Raw genomic sequence first — 13346 nt, 5'->3', positions numbered from 1 at the left:
CTATATATATCTAGTCTCTAATGTGTATATTTACATTTCAAGGAAAATACATCATGATTACAGTCATACTGATATTGGTGTGACGCTACCAAACTGTGCTGGAGCAAGGTGATGCTTTTTTTTTTTTCAAGTGAGGAAATATATTCACGTTTAGCAAGTGTGGTTAAATATTCAAGGCATTAAAGATAAAGTGAGTGGTCAAAGCTGTCAGAGCTAAATTCAGCCAGCAAAAAAGCGTCCTTTGGCGCTGAAAATCATTTAATATATAAAACAAGTTTTATTTGCGCCTGTTTTTTTTTTAGTTTTTTTTTTTTTTTTAGCTCTGATAGGAGCGTTAATTTCGGGTGGGTTGCTCTCCCAGTTGTTTTGGTTGTGTCCTGTAGAGCTTCAGACTACACACTATGAATACATAAAGCTAATCTCTATATGTTTCCAGTTCTTCATAATAATATTCTCGGCCCATAAAGAAACAAGGAAACGTGTCTTTTCTCAGGCGCAAACCGAGCGTTGGATGCAATTGCGCAATTGGCGCAGTCGGTAATTTTGTGTTATTTTGTTCATCATTCGGGTCAGTCGTCAAACGCATCCAGCAAACGGTTGTCTCACCCTCCAAATTCTACAGAGTCTCCATCAGTTCCAGACATAACTCTTGTCCCAGCATATAAAACGTATCGATTTTTCTGGAGTTGGCTCCGGATTATAAAAACTGCTCCTACACTTTATTATTTTTGTTAGTAGGTTACCTTACTTGTTCATTTGCGATCACACGCAGAACCTTCCACTCTCATCGGCGCATTTTTGCGGTTGAGTCTTAGTAAATCTGTCATTTGAAGTGTTTATTGCGTCAAGAAGTGGATTCTTTCATAAAGTAAGGCATTTCTATGTTGCTCAGTCACTGGTGTTATGGTACTCTATCAATCTGTCATCAGAACTTTTGATCCTCTGTTAAAATTACTTCGCTATTTATAGAGACTCAGCATTCACTGTTTGTATTTTCAATGAAAAACGCTCCTGCTTAAGTGGACAGGAGCGAGCTTTGCCTATGACTTGCTGTGCAGGGTAACTAATCAGATATTGCGGCACATTATGTGTTTTTACACAAATTTTACTTGTATTTTATTTAATTAACGACATGATTAATTCGTTGTTTGTATAATGACACATTTATTTAATTATTAATGTATTTATTGATATAATTTAGCACTTTTAGGCCTCCGCTATAGCACTACAGGAGCGGTGTAAATCAGCAGGTTCCCTGTTTTGGCTGGATTAATGCCTGGTGATATCCTCTCTAATGTAACTGTGCAGCTGACAAGGAAGCAGATAAAAGAATACAAGATTTTTCTTTTAACATATTAGGAAACATGCTTTGAATTTCCAGGTCACTTTTATTTAGTGTATCTGAGCACTTGTGTTTTCAGCTTTCTCGAACCTGATAACAGCTTGCTGGCACTGTTAGCTAAAGGTCGGGGAATCACTACACACATAACAAACTGTCCTCTGAGTTTCTAAATACCCACCACACATGTTATGGGATCGCAGCCAGTCAGAGAAAAGATATTCTGGTCTGCACCAAACTGTTGGACAGATGAATGAACAGACGGAGCAGCAAAGCTGCAGGAAACCCCAAAGAAGCCAAAGAAGAAAACTCTGACTAATTTTGAAACCTAATGATATTAATGAGGCAACACTGAGGCGAAAAAAATAATTCTTATTTAGGCAATCTCTAATGAAAAGTTGCCTTAAAGGGAAATTCTGTACTCTAATTGGCATTTAATCGGTTAGAGTGGATAAGAATAAGAATGTTTTATCTTTAAAATCATTTAATATTTATTATTGGATATTTCTTTTTAAACTTGATGTAGCAGGAGTGGAGAAGACGTGGAGAAGGACATCTCTCTCACACTTTAAATCAGATTAAATATTAATACATAAAAACTGAACTCTTACATTTGGGCTAAGAATTAAAAAACAAACATAGATGTCATACTGAGGTCATAATGGGATGGTACCCCTCCTCCTCCTCCTCCTCCCTCCCTGCCTCTAATTGGTCAGCTCTGACGGGATTACACACCAATTTCCTCAACTGAACACTGTGAAGTTAAACCCTCGGACATCCAGGAAGGCAAAGAAGGTAAAGTCGTTTTCTGCGCCCCAAAAGAAGCTGTGGATAGATCAGATGTTAATGTTTGACACTAGAGAACAGGTCAGGTGTATGCTCGCCGGATTAAATGTGGTCTCTGCTGATGGTCGCCGCTGCGGCTGCTGCTTGTCCCGGGGTCTGCAACACTAATGACTGATATGGCTTCTTAACACACCCGCGTTTCAGTGAAACTGCTCGTCATATTCCTGCGGTTTGGAGAGCTGCTCATCATGATGACTCGGATTTTCTGGGGAACAATTTTACTCATTAGCGGTGAGTAGCCAACCCTGCAGAAAAGCGTCCGATTGTAATCTCACTCGTGAAAGTGACGTCAAACGCTGTGTTAAATGTTGAAAAACAATTAAATAGAAATTAAACAAAGTTAATAAGCTTGAATGTGAGCATTCCTCCCCCTGTGCTTTTTTTGGGCTCTATTATTTAACGTTATATAATCATTAAATTGAATAACTTTATTATTTATTTATTTTAAATGGCTTTAGTGGGTGTGTTTTAACTTATGTGGGTGATCTACTTGGACTAATTATTCTATCGACTATATTTGTGACTGGAAGGTGAAGAGTGTGTGCAGTCACATTTCTCATAATCGTTTGGTGTCAGTCATCACCTTAAACAATAAACCACCGCGCCTATTTCTAGGATCTATTTTCAGTTTTTTGGTTGTAATTGCGTGTCTTCACGGGACCAGCTGTATTTATAGTGCTTTCATCTCATCCTTTTAGTGGGTGCTTGACCCTGTTACTATTGTTGGGTGCCTGTTACTCAATGAAGCATTAATATCAAATTGAAGAGTAAGTCATAATGGTCCATGAGTAGACTGTTAGATATAACCTTCAGGTTGATCGTAATAAGGAGAATATGAGACACCTGGTTTTCATTTGGAGGGGTATGGAAGCTGCTTTCTGCCACTAAACAAAAACATTGTTATTGTTAATATTTTTTGCCATCCATAAGTCAGAATTTCAGGTTATTCTGTTACTGTCTCAATTTTGAGTAATTTTCTCAGAGGTTTGAGTTGGAAAGTGGAAATTTTGGCTTATAAAAGGAAGAAAAATATATTTTTTTTTGGTCAGAAACAAGCTTCTATCGATGGGCAGCAATCAGATTATATTAATATGTATTAAAAAATGTTTCTATAGGTACTTCTACAATATCTATGGTACTCGATAGTGAGTTAACAGTGAAATTTGTGGTATTTTTGTCCTGCATGGTTTGGGGTGTTAATCCCATGTGTGTGATATTCACACTATACCTGCCCTACATTAACAGCTGTTTATGTTTCTCTCTGCAGGCTCTCTCTTTACCTTCGGAGCAGGGCACAGCAGTTCAGTAACTATTGAAGCCAATATTTCCATCAGTATAAACTCCACTGCTCCTCCAGATGCCTCCAGTAGCAGCTCTGCGGCAACTAGCAGCACAAGCACAACAATTCCAGCCACAACCAACATCCCTACAGTTAAAAGTAAGCAAGTCATGATCCATGAAAATCTAAGGTCATGATTGAGATGTTTTCCACATGCCGCTGTCCTTTTATCCACTCTCTCTGTATCTGTAATCATATGTTAACAGGTTCTCTCTTTATAGTCGGACCAAGGCAGACAAATGCAACAGTTACTGATGCCACCATTTCTATTAATGCCACCTCCTCTGCTGCTAACACCTCAGCAAGCAGCTCTTCAACAAACACCAGCAGCAGCGCAACCAAAAGCCTCACTGGAACCACTACTATCAACATCCACCCTGTTAAAAGTAAGTTTCAGTATATGAGTATCACAAGTACGTGAAGATGCAGAGGAAGTCTAGGGTCGCTGTCAAACCATCTATAGGAATGTTTCCTGCTTTTCAAGTCATATTTCTGTTCATGGCAGCACACGTATACAATCACTGCGATGTTTCCCAACAGTGCATTAACATTACGCAGACAGTGTGGCGCGCGCTGATAATTGATCCTCTTAGTGTGAGCCAGGGAACAATTATGTTAAATGAAAGATTAGGGCCAGTGTATATGAGCAGTATACAATTAGCCGTTTTACAAAAGCTGCACCTACAGTGTTGAATTATTATCTGAAAAACACCCTTTCTTGCCCTAAAGGATGTATTCATTCTCAGTCCTACTTCAAATTGCCATCAAAATCACATGGAAAGTGAGAGGGGTTGTCAGGCAGATGCCTCAGGCACAACGGAGCGCTTTCACAGAGTCTGAAAGGAGGAGACAATACATGTAGACTCCAGTCCAACAGCCCATTTACCGTTGGAATGAAGTGTGTGACGAAGGCAGCGTGTAATACAACTATCTGTCTGGATGTTCATCGCTCTCACAAAGTGGCATCTGTTTTTGGATGGTTGTGCTGCATTCACATTTGTTTGAGTCAGTAGTGTAGGAATTTGGTTGGCTGTACTGCCTACGTAAAAGAAATGTCATGTTTTGTCCTTGTGTTCGTTTAATCGGTTATTTTTGTCCTGTTGTTTTGTTTCACAGGGAAAGCTGAGATTGCTGCTTGATAAAAAAGCTGCATTGTAGGCTTTATTTTTTTTGTTAAGAACAATGCAACCTGCAGGGATGGGCACTCTCCTGAGTCCCAGTAAGACTGATGGGAAAAGATTTTGTTTGCATCCTCCCACTGGGGGTTTTCATTGACGTTCTTTACTGTAATTGTTCCTCTCAGGTACAATGAAAGACGTAAGCCACCACAAAGCCGTCCGCAGCTGGGAACTAAAGTCTACCGTTTGTGGCGTGGGTGTGTCAACTGTAGGATTTCGTAGGTGGTGTTGTTTCAGGTCTTGGTAGATTTATACTATTTTTAGAGTTATCACATCCACCTTTGTCATCCTGACTATTGTAAATACAGGCACTGGGATTGCATATGATTTACAAATTTTGGGTAAAATTTACAGATATGAAGAGACTGAGTTAAAATACTGAGCTCCTGTAGGCTGCTCATTTACCATGGGTACAGTCATATTAAGCAATCTGTTTGAGCCTCCTTTTGCTTTCAGACCTGTCTTAATTCTTCATGGCAAACACTCATCAAGGTGCTGGAAACATTCCTCAGAAATTTTGGTCCATAGTGACACGACAGCATCCCACAAGTGCTGCAGATTGGTCCACTGCACATGATGTGACTTTCTCATTCTACCCCATCCCAAAAAGTGCTCAGGTGTTACTAGGGATGGGTACCGGTATCCGGTGCCATCGTTCTGACATAAACGGTAGTAACCAGACTGAAAAGCAGAGCACATTTCGGTGCTTTATTTCCTGAGATGTCATACACTTTAGATTCTAGCCAATCATTTTACGTTTCCGAGGATAGTAGGCGGGTCCAGGTACATACGTTCTTTTAGAGCAGAGCTACAGATTAAAACAGTGTTGCCAACTTAGCGCTATATTTAGCGAGTTTTCAGACCCCTTAGCGGCTTTTTTTCTAAAAAGAGTCGCTAAAAAAAGACGTGAAAGCACGTATTGCTTTTACTCTCAACAAGCAGCGGGTGCTGTAACGCAGTCAGTTCTTCTTTTACTCTTATGCTGTTTTGTGGATCACAAAGTTTAAAACTACTTAAACACACACACAAAGTAACTCACCAGAGTGCCTATTTCGGGTCACTTTTGCCGGTCCAAGCCCGGGTAAAGGAGCAGGGTTGGAATTGTGACATTAAAAAAAACAAACAATAATTGCTAAAAGAAATTTAATTTGTAGTTCTAAATAAACAATAAATGCATTTAGGACGTTTTTTACTCACTTTGTCTCTTCCACGATGTTATAATCTATTATTATTATTATTATTATTATTATTTCTCTCCAATTATGCAAATTAGGCGATGACGTCATTTAGCGACTTCTAGCGACTTTTAGGACAACCAATAGCGATTTTCCTTACTGAGGAGTTGGCAACACTGGATTAAAAATGCCCAAGGCGAAGTGGTCAAAAGTCTGGCTGTACTTCACAGCAAAATATGCAAACTCAGCAGCCTGCAACAAGTGCTTTAAGCTGATACTGTGATACTGTCAAAGGAGGTAACACCTCAAATCTGATGAAACACCTGGCGACGCATAGCTTTTTTTTTTTTTTTTTTTAAAGCCGAAAAATGCGGCTGTATTTGATAGCTTGCTGAGACCTCACACCGTGCACAACTACTGCGCGTGGGTTGCCTGTTATCTGGAGTAAGCAACATCCCCCCAAAAACCCGAAGAGTAGAGTCCTGGCCCCTAGCCCTGCCAGTGTAGCAGAAATGATAACTGATGATGATGCAGCAGCAGCCTTCTTCTCTGCGTGAGTAGCTTAATGTTGTTCGTGTGTAATTTACGTTGAGTAGGCTAACCACGTTATTACATTAATGCATGTAAGGTGAACTAGCAAACATCATCATAGCTACATGCGGCTGTCTTCTTGTTTGATGGCAGATACTCCCTTCATCCTGGCCAAAAAGGCTAAAATGACCAAAGAAAAAGTGGAAAACAGTTAAACATGAGAGGTTTTTGGACAAAGTTTGTTTTTTCCATTGTTTAAGCACTGCTTCCAGCCAAGAGTGATGCCATAAATCCCCTGCTGCAGAAAAGGCTAACATTGTTATCTTTTTACAAATAAACAGCTGAACATGAGAGGTTTTTGGACCAATTTTGTGTTCTCCATTCTTTAAGCACCGGTTTGAGCACCATTTAAGCACCGGCACCGTTTCAAAAGTACCAGTTTGGCACCGGTATGGGATAAAACCTAAACGATACCCTTCCCTAGGTGTTACTAAGGGAACCAAAGTGTGCCAAGTAAATATCCCGCATGCCTTTACATCACTATCCTGAACCTACCATCTGAATGTTGCAGCATGCACTCATCTATCCAAGCATGTTTTTCCAGTCTTCTTCTGAGCAATTTTGGTGGCGCCAGGCAAATCTTAGCCTCAGTTTCTTGTTCTTCAGGAGTAACACCCAGTGCGGTCTTCTGCTGCTGTAGCCTATCTGCTTCAAGGTTTGTCAAGTTCTGCATTCAAAGATGCTTTTCTGCAAACCCTGGTTGTAACAAGCGGTGGAGTTACTGTTGCCTTGCTTTTGGCTTTAAGCAGCCTGGCCATTCTCTTCCCATCACCTCTGGCATCAACGAGGCATTTTTACCCAGAGAGCTGCTGCTGCTTTTTCAGTCCATTTGCCGTCAGACCTAAAGATGAGAGCAGGTCAGCAGTTTCTGAAATGCCACCACCAACCAAACCACATTCAAAGTCACTTAAATCACCTTTCTGCTCCATTCTGATGCTTCAGGTCGAACCTGACCATGTCTACATGCCTAAATGCACTGAGGTGCTGCCATGTGATTGACTGATTACATATTTGTGTTACTGGATTGAACAGCTTTACCTATAAAATGGATTTCTACTAGCTAGCTACTCTACCAAAAGACTTTCATTTTGGTTATTAGCTTCAGTGTGAAACACTACTGCAAAAACACTCTGTCAACTTTAAACATGGTAACATCATTAAGATCAACAACATGAAGAGTAACACCAACATTATGTCTCATCTCAACAGAGTTTGTAGCAGCAGCGGTTCGGTCTCATTTCGACGACTGTCCAGACTCCCACCGACACTTCTGCTTCCACGGCACGTGCCGCTTCCTTATACTGGAAGAGACACCCGCATGTGTGTAAGTTAGCGGATTTATGGTTATAAAACACCACCTTTGCATCCTGTCTGTGGTCTCACATGAAAAACAACACTTTTACAGTTTAAAGCTGAAACTGTTTGAAACTGAAATTTAAGGCACTGCAATCCTGCTGATGTACAACCTGCTGTTCAAAAGTGTTGCAACACTGAGCAAAATGTAAATCCAAAGAATTATTTGAAAAACACGTCAACGTCCCACTGAACAGAAAATGATACCAAGGCAGTGTTATGTGAGCAAGATCCCCTCATCACCTCTGCCTTTGGTGACAGTCTGCACTTTGGGAATGAGGAGACCCATTGCAGATGTTTTGAAATCTAAATGCTTGTGATTATTAATTTCTGTAGAATATCAGCTGCTCAAAACTTTGAGATCTCCTGGGTTTTTTCTTTTTGTTTGTTTTGCTTTTTGGTTCATAAAGCTCCAAACACTTAAACAAGTCAGGACTGAAGACTAACTAAGCAGTCTTTTTTTTTTTTTTTTTTTTTTTTTTTTATAATATATTCTTCATTTGGTTTGGGATCGTCTTGTGGAAACAATTAAGGCCTGCTTGAGCCATTAGACCATCAGTGAGTGCATCATAATCTTATTCATGTCAATGGAGTTTGCAGTGTTTTATTATCTCAAATACACAAATACATATGGTTTAGTCTTTATGGCAGAATCTAAAGCTGCTTTTGTGGATAAAAATACAAACTTTTGTCACTGATGTTGTGTGGGTTTTTATTATTATTATTTTATTCCTGAGCTAACGCAATGATGTCCAGTACAGGATATTTTTAATGTTTTTAAACATTAAAAATATCCCGTGGCCCCAGTTTTCAGGCCTGAAAATTGTGCCCCCCCCCCCCCTCGTATTTACACCTAAAAATAACTAAAAACCAAAAACGCCTGCTTTACAGGTGTTACATAAACCTAATTATTTGTGAGATGTTCCACCGGGTGTGTAGGGTTTGTTTTTGGTATTATATTGAGCCTTTCTATATAATTTTTGGTGACCAGAGATAATTCGAGCCTTTAAATCATTTAGTTCACATCAAGATGGCCCTGTTCTGTGATAGTGCTGTTCTGCTACCCTTTGCAAAATGATTTAAAAACAGATTTACATTTTGCATTCTGGTGTCTGTGGTATCAATATGATTCATTGGATGAAATCACAATCTTTAACTACAACTGTTGTAACTTTCCATTTTAACCAGCAGTGGTGTCATGAAAGTCCATCAGCGGCTCTTTTTCATCCAGATTTTCTGTGTTGCAGATGTCATCCAGGCTTTATCGGGATGAGGTGTGAGCATGCAGACCTCCTCGCTGTAGTTGCAACCAATCACAGGCAACAGACCATTGCCACGATGCTGGTGTTGTGTGTGATTGGGTGTGTTCTCATCATGGTGTTATGTACAGTCTTACAGTAAGTTACATAAATATCTTGTGCTGTAAGCAACAGATTAATTGAAAATTAGATGAAATTGATGCCACAGTGAGTTTGCTTGGTCTATTTTTCTTCCAGCTGCTGGTGGAGACAGGACTGTCGCAGGCGCAGCCACGCACATCACCATGTTACAGAAAAGCACGGCGTGTCCTGCTGTCCATCTGAGAGTGGTACTTGACTTTACTTTCTTATTACAAAGTGCATTTTTAACTTCATAGTTCCACTTACACACTGCAGGGGATGCAGTATCCATTAGATGAATATGAGAGGGTGGAAGCTGAGAGCAGTGAAGACTGTGGGCAACTAATATGGGCTGTCAACATTTGCCGTGTTTGCACAGAGAGTGCATCCATTTATCTGTCTGTGATTACGGTTAAAATTTTCTGTTATGGACATTATTTTTAATGAAATCATTTCTTTTTCTCAATACTTCCTGACAGCTGTGTGTGGCTCAGAGTTGTTTGAAGAGCTTCTGCATTAAGCACAAACAGGCCACAGAGATTTCTAGTAAGATATTGTCAGGGACCCTTTTTAGACTAGTGAACACCAATCTGTGAACATGTTTGTGACTGGTGTAACTGGACAACAATGCAGATAGAAGGTGCAATCACAAAGATTCAAAACGCTGGGAAACGGACATTAAAAAAACTTGGCAGATAAATGTATATCACATAACGTTTTTTCTTTCAAGGTCAACTTTGGACTGCTTGGAGTACTTTTATTAGTAGTAGTTTTTAAATTCTTATATTTTGCCCTCCGTTATCCCCTTGAACTGAATTTATGATGTGCGCTTCACCCCACCCAGGCAGTTGAGGCAGCTGGTGGCCCCTCCCCGACTGCAGTTCTGCTGTAGCACTCTTCCTATTGCAAGGGAGTTTGTTCTTCCCACTGTTGCCAAATGCTTGTGTTGGGTTATGTGTTATAGTTTTGTAGGATCTTGACCTAGCTATATAAAGCAACTTGATTGTGTAGGTCTGGCCAGTAAACTGTGTGCTGGTGCATGCTGGCAAAATATACTACTTTAAAAGTCTTGAACCGTTGATTACTAGAACTTTGAATTCAGTTAAAAGTCCCGCTCCTGCTCCTGACCTCTCCATCATTGGGATTGCAAACTGTGGTCTCTTCAGGTTATAGATGGAGACCCAGCTCTCATCAGCAGTGACGATCCCCTGTAAAGGTTCGGTTAGTTGATAGTGATTGTTATTTTTAGATCATTTCCACGAGGGAGCTAAAAATAGAAGGCCCTCTGGAAGTAGGAAAGGGGTGCAAAAAGTAGAGTTTCTATGGAAAAATAAAAAATAAAAAAAATAATCATCATACCTCATGTACCACAACAGCGTCACCAATTTAATGTTCGTCTTTTGTGGAATTTGTTGATAATCTTCTGAATATTAACTATTTAGACAATTCCTTAACATAAACATAAATGTTTGGGCTTTGTCTTTCAGTGGTCTGAGAAAACATCTCACTTGAACATGAGCTCTTCGTTTCATGCCGTGTTCAGTCTTCCTCATCTGCCTGGTCCTCAAACCCCACGGCTTGCATCCAAAGTGGTACAGCAGGCCAGAAGGGAAGTGATAATACAGTATCTTAAGTGTGACTGAGGTAGGCCTCCTTCATGTGGGAGGTTAAATGCTCCATTTCTCCTATCTGATGACTGGGACCTTTTGGACTTCAACAATCTAGGAATGTGTTTGCTTTGCTCTTTGATTCTACGAAAATACTCAGAATTGCAGCAGACTGTTTGACCCTCTGAGACTGATGCTGCCGCCAAATCATGCATGAGAAGAGCCCTGTGTGTCCTGATTAGAGTTTATGGCTGGCCTAAAGGACATGGGAATTTATCTATAAGGCCATTAATCACCCTGTGTGGATGCTGAATAGAAAAGGCGTTATTTCAAGCTGCAGGACAAGAATAATTCACTTGAGTCATACATCCCCAATTCCTATTTTTGTCTTTTAATATCTTTGCACATTTTCATCAGAACACTATGAGCACGAAGGACATTTTAATAATTTCTGGTGTGGGGAAACCGGTGCTTTAACATGTTTTAGTGTCTGTTTTTAGGGAAGGAACTCACTTCACTCGACAGAAGTAGAAATTGTTAGACTCATGCACATTGATTTCCTGATCTTAAATCAAAATGTATATGCAGAGACTGCAGCTTTAAGTTATTCCTGTAGCGTTTTTGATGAAACTTTCTTTATTGCTCCTGAAGCGAAAATGGTTGTCAGTTTCCGTTTTTTAATTCCTAAGCTGTACCTGTACATGTGCATGCATCAGAGGTTCTTTGTTTTTTTTTCCCTTTTTTTTTTTTTTTTTTTTTTTTTTTTTTAAATTTGCAAGCAAGAACTCTACCAACACGAGTGGCCACTTTATCCTACAGTACCTTTGGAAAATTGCGCTCATCTGCAAGCTTCTTCACTGCTTATAAAAAAGCTAAACAAAACAGCACTCACTGCACGATGTAGACACTTAAACGCATCCACATACGAGAGATGCCATTTCTAACTGCCTGAACGAGCACTGATGGGACTAAGCACGCGGTTTGCACATATACCCCTAAGCATGCATGCACTTAAATCACAGCTTTTATTTTAAATGCAAAGCATACGAGTGCCGTGTTTATAGCAATGCTCAAAAAAAAAAAAGGAAAAGGGAAAAAAAGCCTCTGAAGTTTAAAGTGGTTATTTTGAAATTTCTAAATAATTTTATGTTACTGGTAAGGGAATTAAAGGACAAATTGACACTATTGTGAAGCATGTGCACATGCTTTGTGTGTTCACTGTGAATGTGATGGCGTTTCTATGCCAAAAGCCTCTGAGTGGATGATAAACTTGTCTTTGTTTACAGTACGTGATTTTTGCATTGCAGAATTTGCATGTGTATTGCAGGATTGAAACAGATATATTTGGGGGATTTGCTGGGTGAACACATCCTGCTGTTGAGCTTCTCATGCATTATCCCTTTATGGTGCCAGACTTATGCTGGCACAACTGGAAAGCCTCCATTATTTGTTTTCCAATGAAGAATTAAATATGCAAGTGTGTGTCTGTCTCTTTCATATGTCTCTTAATTGCTGTTCCATCTCTCAAGTCTCTTTTTCTATTCCTTGCGTGACCTTCTTTTCACTTGTGAAGCGCTCGCTCTCTCAAAATACCCTAATTTTCTGATCTTCTACTCTATTTTTCTGTGCCATTGAATATTTCAAGATGCAGTAATGCCAACACGGAACTCTGAACCCCAGGCACATTTGAACAAAGAGCTGCAGTCTTGAGTGCTTTTATGGCTGAGGGAAACGTTTTGTCTAGCTTCTGCTATATAGCCATTCAGCCTGTTTATTTATTAATTTCTTTATTTCACAGAATCTATACCCATTCACATTCAAACATTCATCCTCCAATATGAGTCCGCTTCACGTGCTGACATGCTGGGCTTTTGTTTTGATTGTAAGTCACTGGATTGACATCTTCCCTCATGACATGCTGCACCTCCTCTGCTCTTCCCTTTGGCTCTCTGCATGAGAAGCTTGGTTTTGGTTTTTTTGCAATCCCATTATGCCTGCAATTGGATTTCTGTGGAGCCCTTTAGAGCCGTCTGGCTGAGCTACTAAACCAGCTTTGAATTAAGCAGCTCTTACGGATGACTCCCTAAAGATATACAATACCCTTCAACGTACAAGCATTCGTACGGGGAAAAATTTTACTGGACACGACTCAAGGTGAAAATACGACTTGGGGAAAAAAAATTTTTTTTTGAACACTGTGGGAGGGGTGTCGTCTTTTTTTTTTCTTTCTTTTAAAAATTAAAAACATTGACATTCTTCCAAAAAAGATTTAATCTGTATTCTATAAGAGGCTGGAGCTTGCTGTAAATAGCAATTCCACTTTGGTCTCTCTGCAGCTCTTTTGATCCTCAGTCCAACATTCCCAGTATCTGCCTCTGACCAGATGGTTTAAAGTGGTTACTTACAAAGGTATTAGGGTTAAGCAACCCTGCCTTGTTCCCCTCACTGCTAAGCACTGAGAAATATCATTAGGGATGATCAGAGCTTTTTAGCTCCTGTAAAGCGGCCTGCTAATGAATAACCTTTTAAAGAAATGTAC

The 13346-nt window shown here is 39.8% G+C and overlaps 1 protein-coding gene across 2 annotated transcripts; it reads left to right on the top strand.

The window, feature by feature from the left end:
* Window positions 1-2048: 2048 nt before the first annotated feature.
* tgfa (transforming growth factor, alpha) lies at window positions 2049-12289 on the top strand. Of its 2 annotated transcripts, XM_014412891.3 has the most exons (8): window positions 2049-2134; window positions 2330-2416; window positions 3453-3623; window positions 3731-3910; window positions 7678-7792; window positions 9069-9218; window positions 9318-9409; window positions 10688-12289. In XM_014412891.3, exons 2-8 carry the CDS (start codon window positions 2374-2376, stop codon window positions 10693-10695), a joined length of 759 nt encoding a protein of 252 aa, XP_014268377.1. In that variant the 5' UTR covers window positions 2049-2134; window positions 2330-2373; the 3' UTR covers window positions 10696-12289. The 2 variants fall into 2 exon arrangements, with proteins under 2 accessions (XP_014268377.1, XP_014268378.1); XM_014412892.3 differs by having other exon boundaries at window positions 2082-2416; window positions 3746-3910.
* The last annotated feature ends 1057 nt before the right edge of the window (window positions 12290-13346 follow it).

Source organism: Maylandia zebra, linkage group LG5 (assembly GCF_041146795.1).
Source record: "Maylandia zebra isolate NMK-2024a linkage group LG5, Mzebra_GT3a, whole genome shotgun sequence".
NCBI classification, from domain to species: domain Eukaryota; kingdom Metazoa; phylum Chordata; class Actinopteri; order Cichliformes; family Cichlidae; genus Maylandia; species Maylandia zebra.
This window is presented reverse-complemented; position numbering and strand designations above follow the sequence as displayed.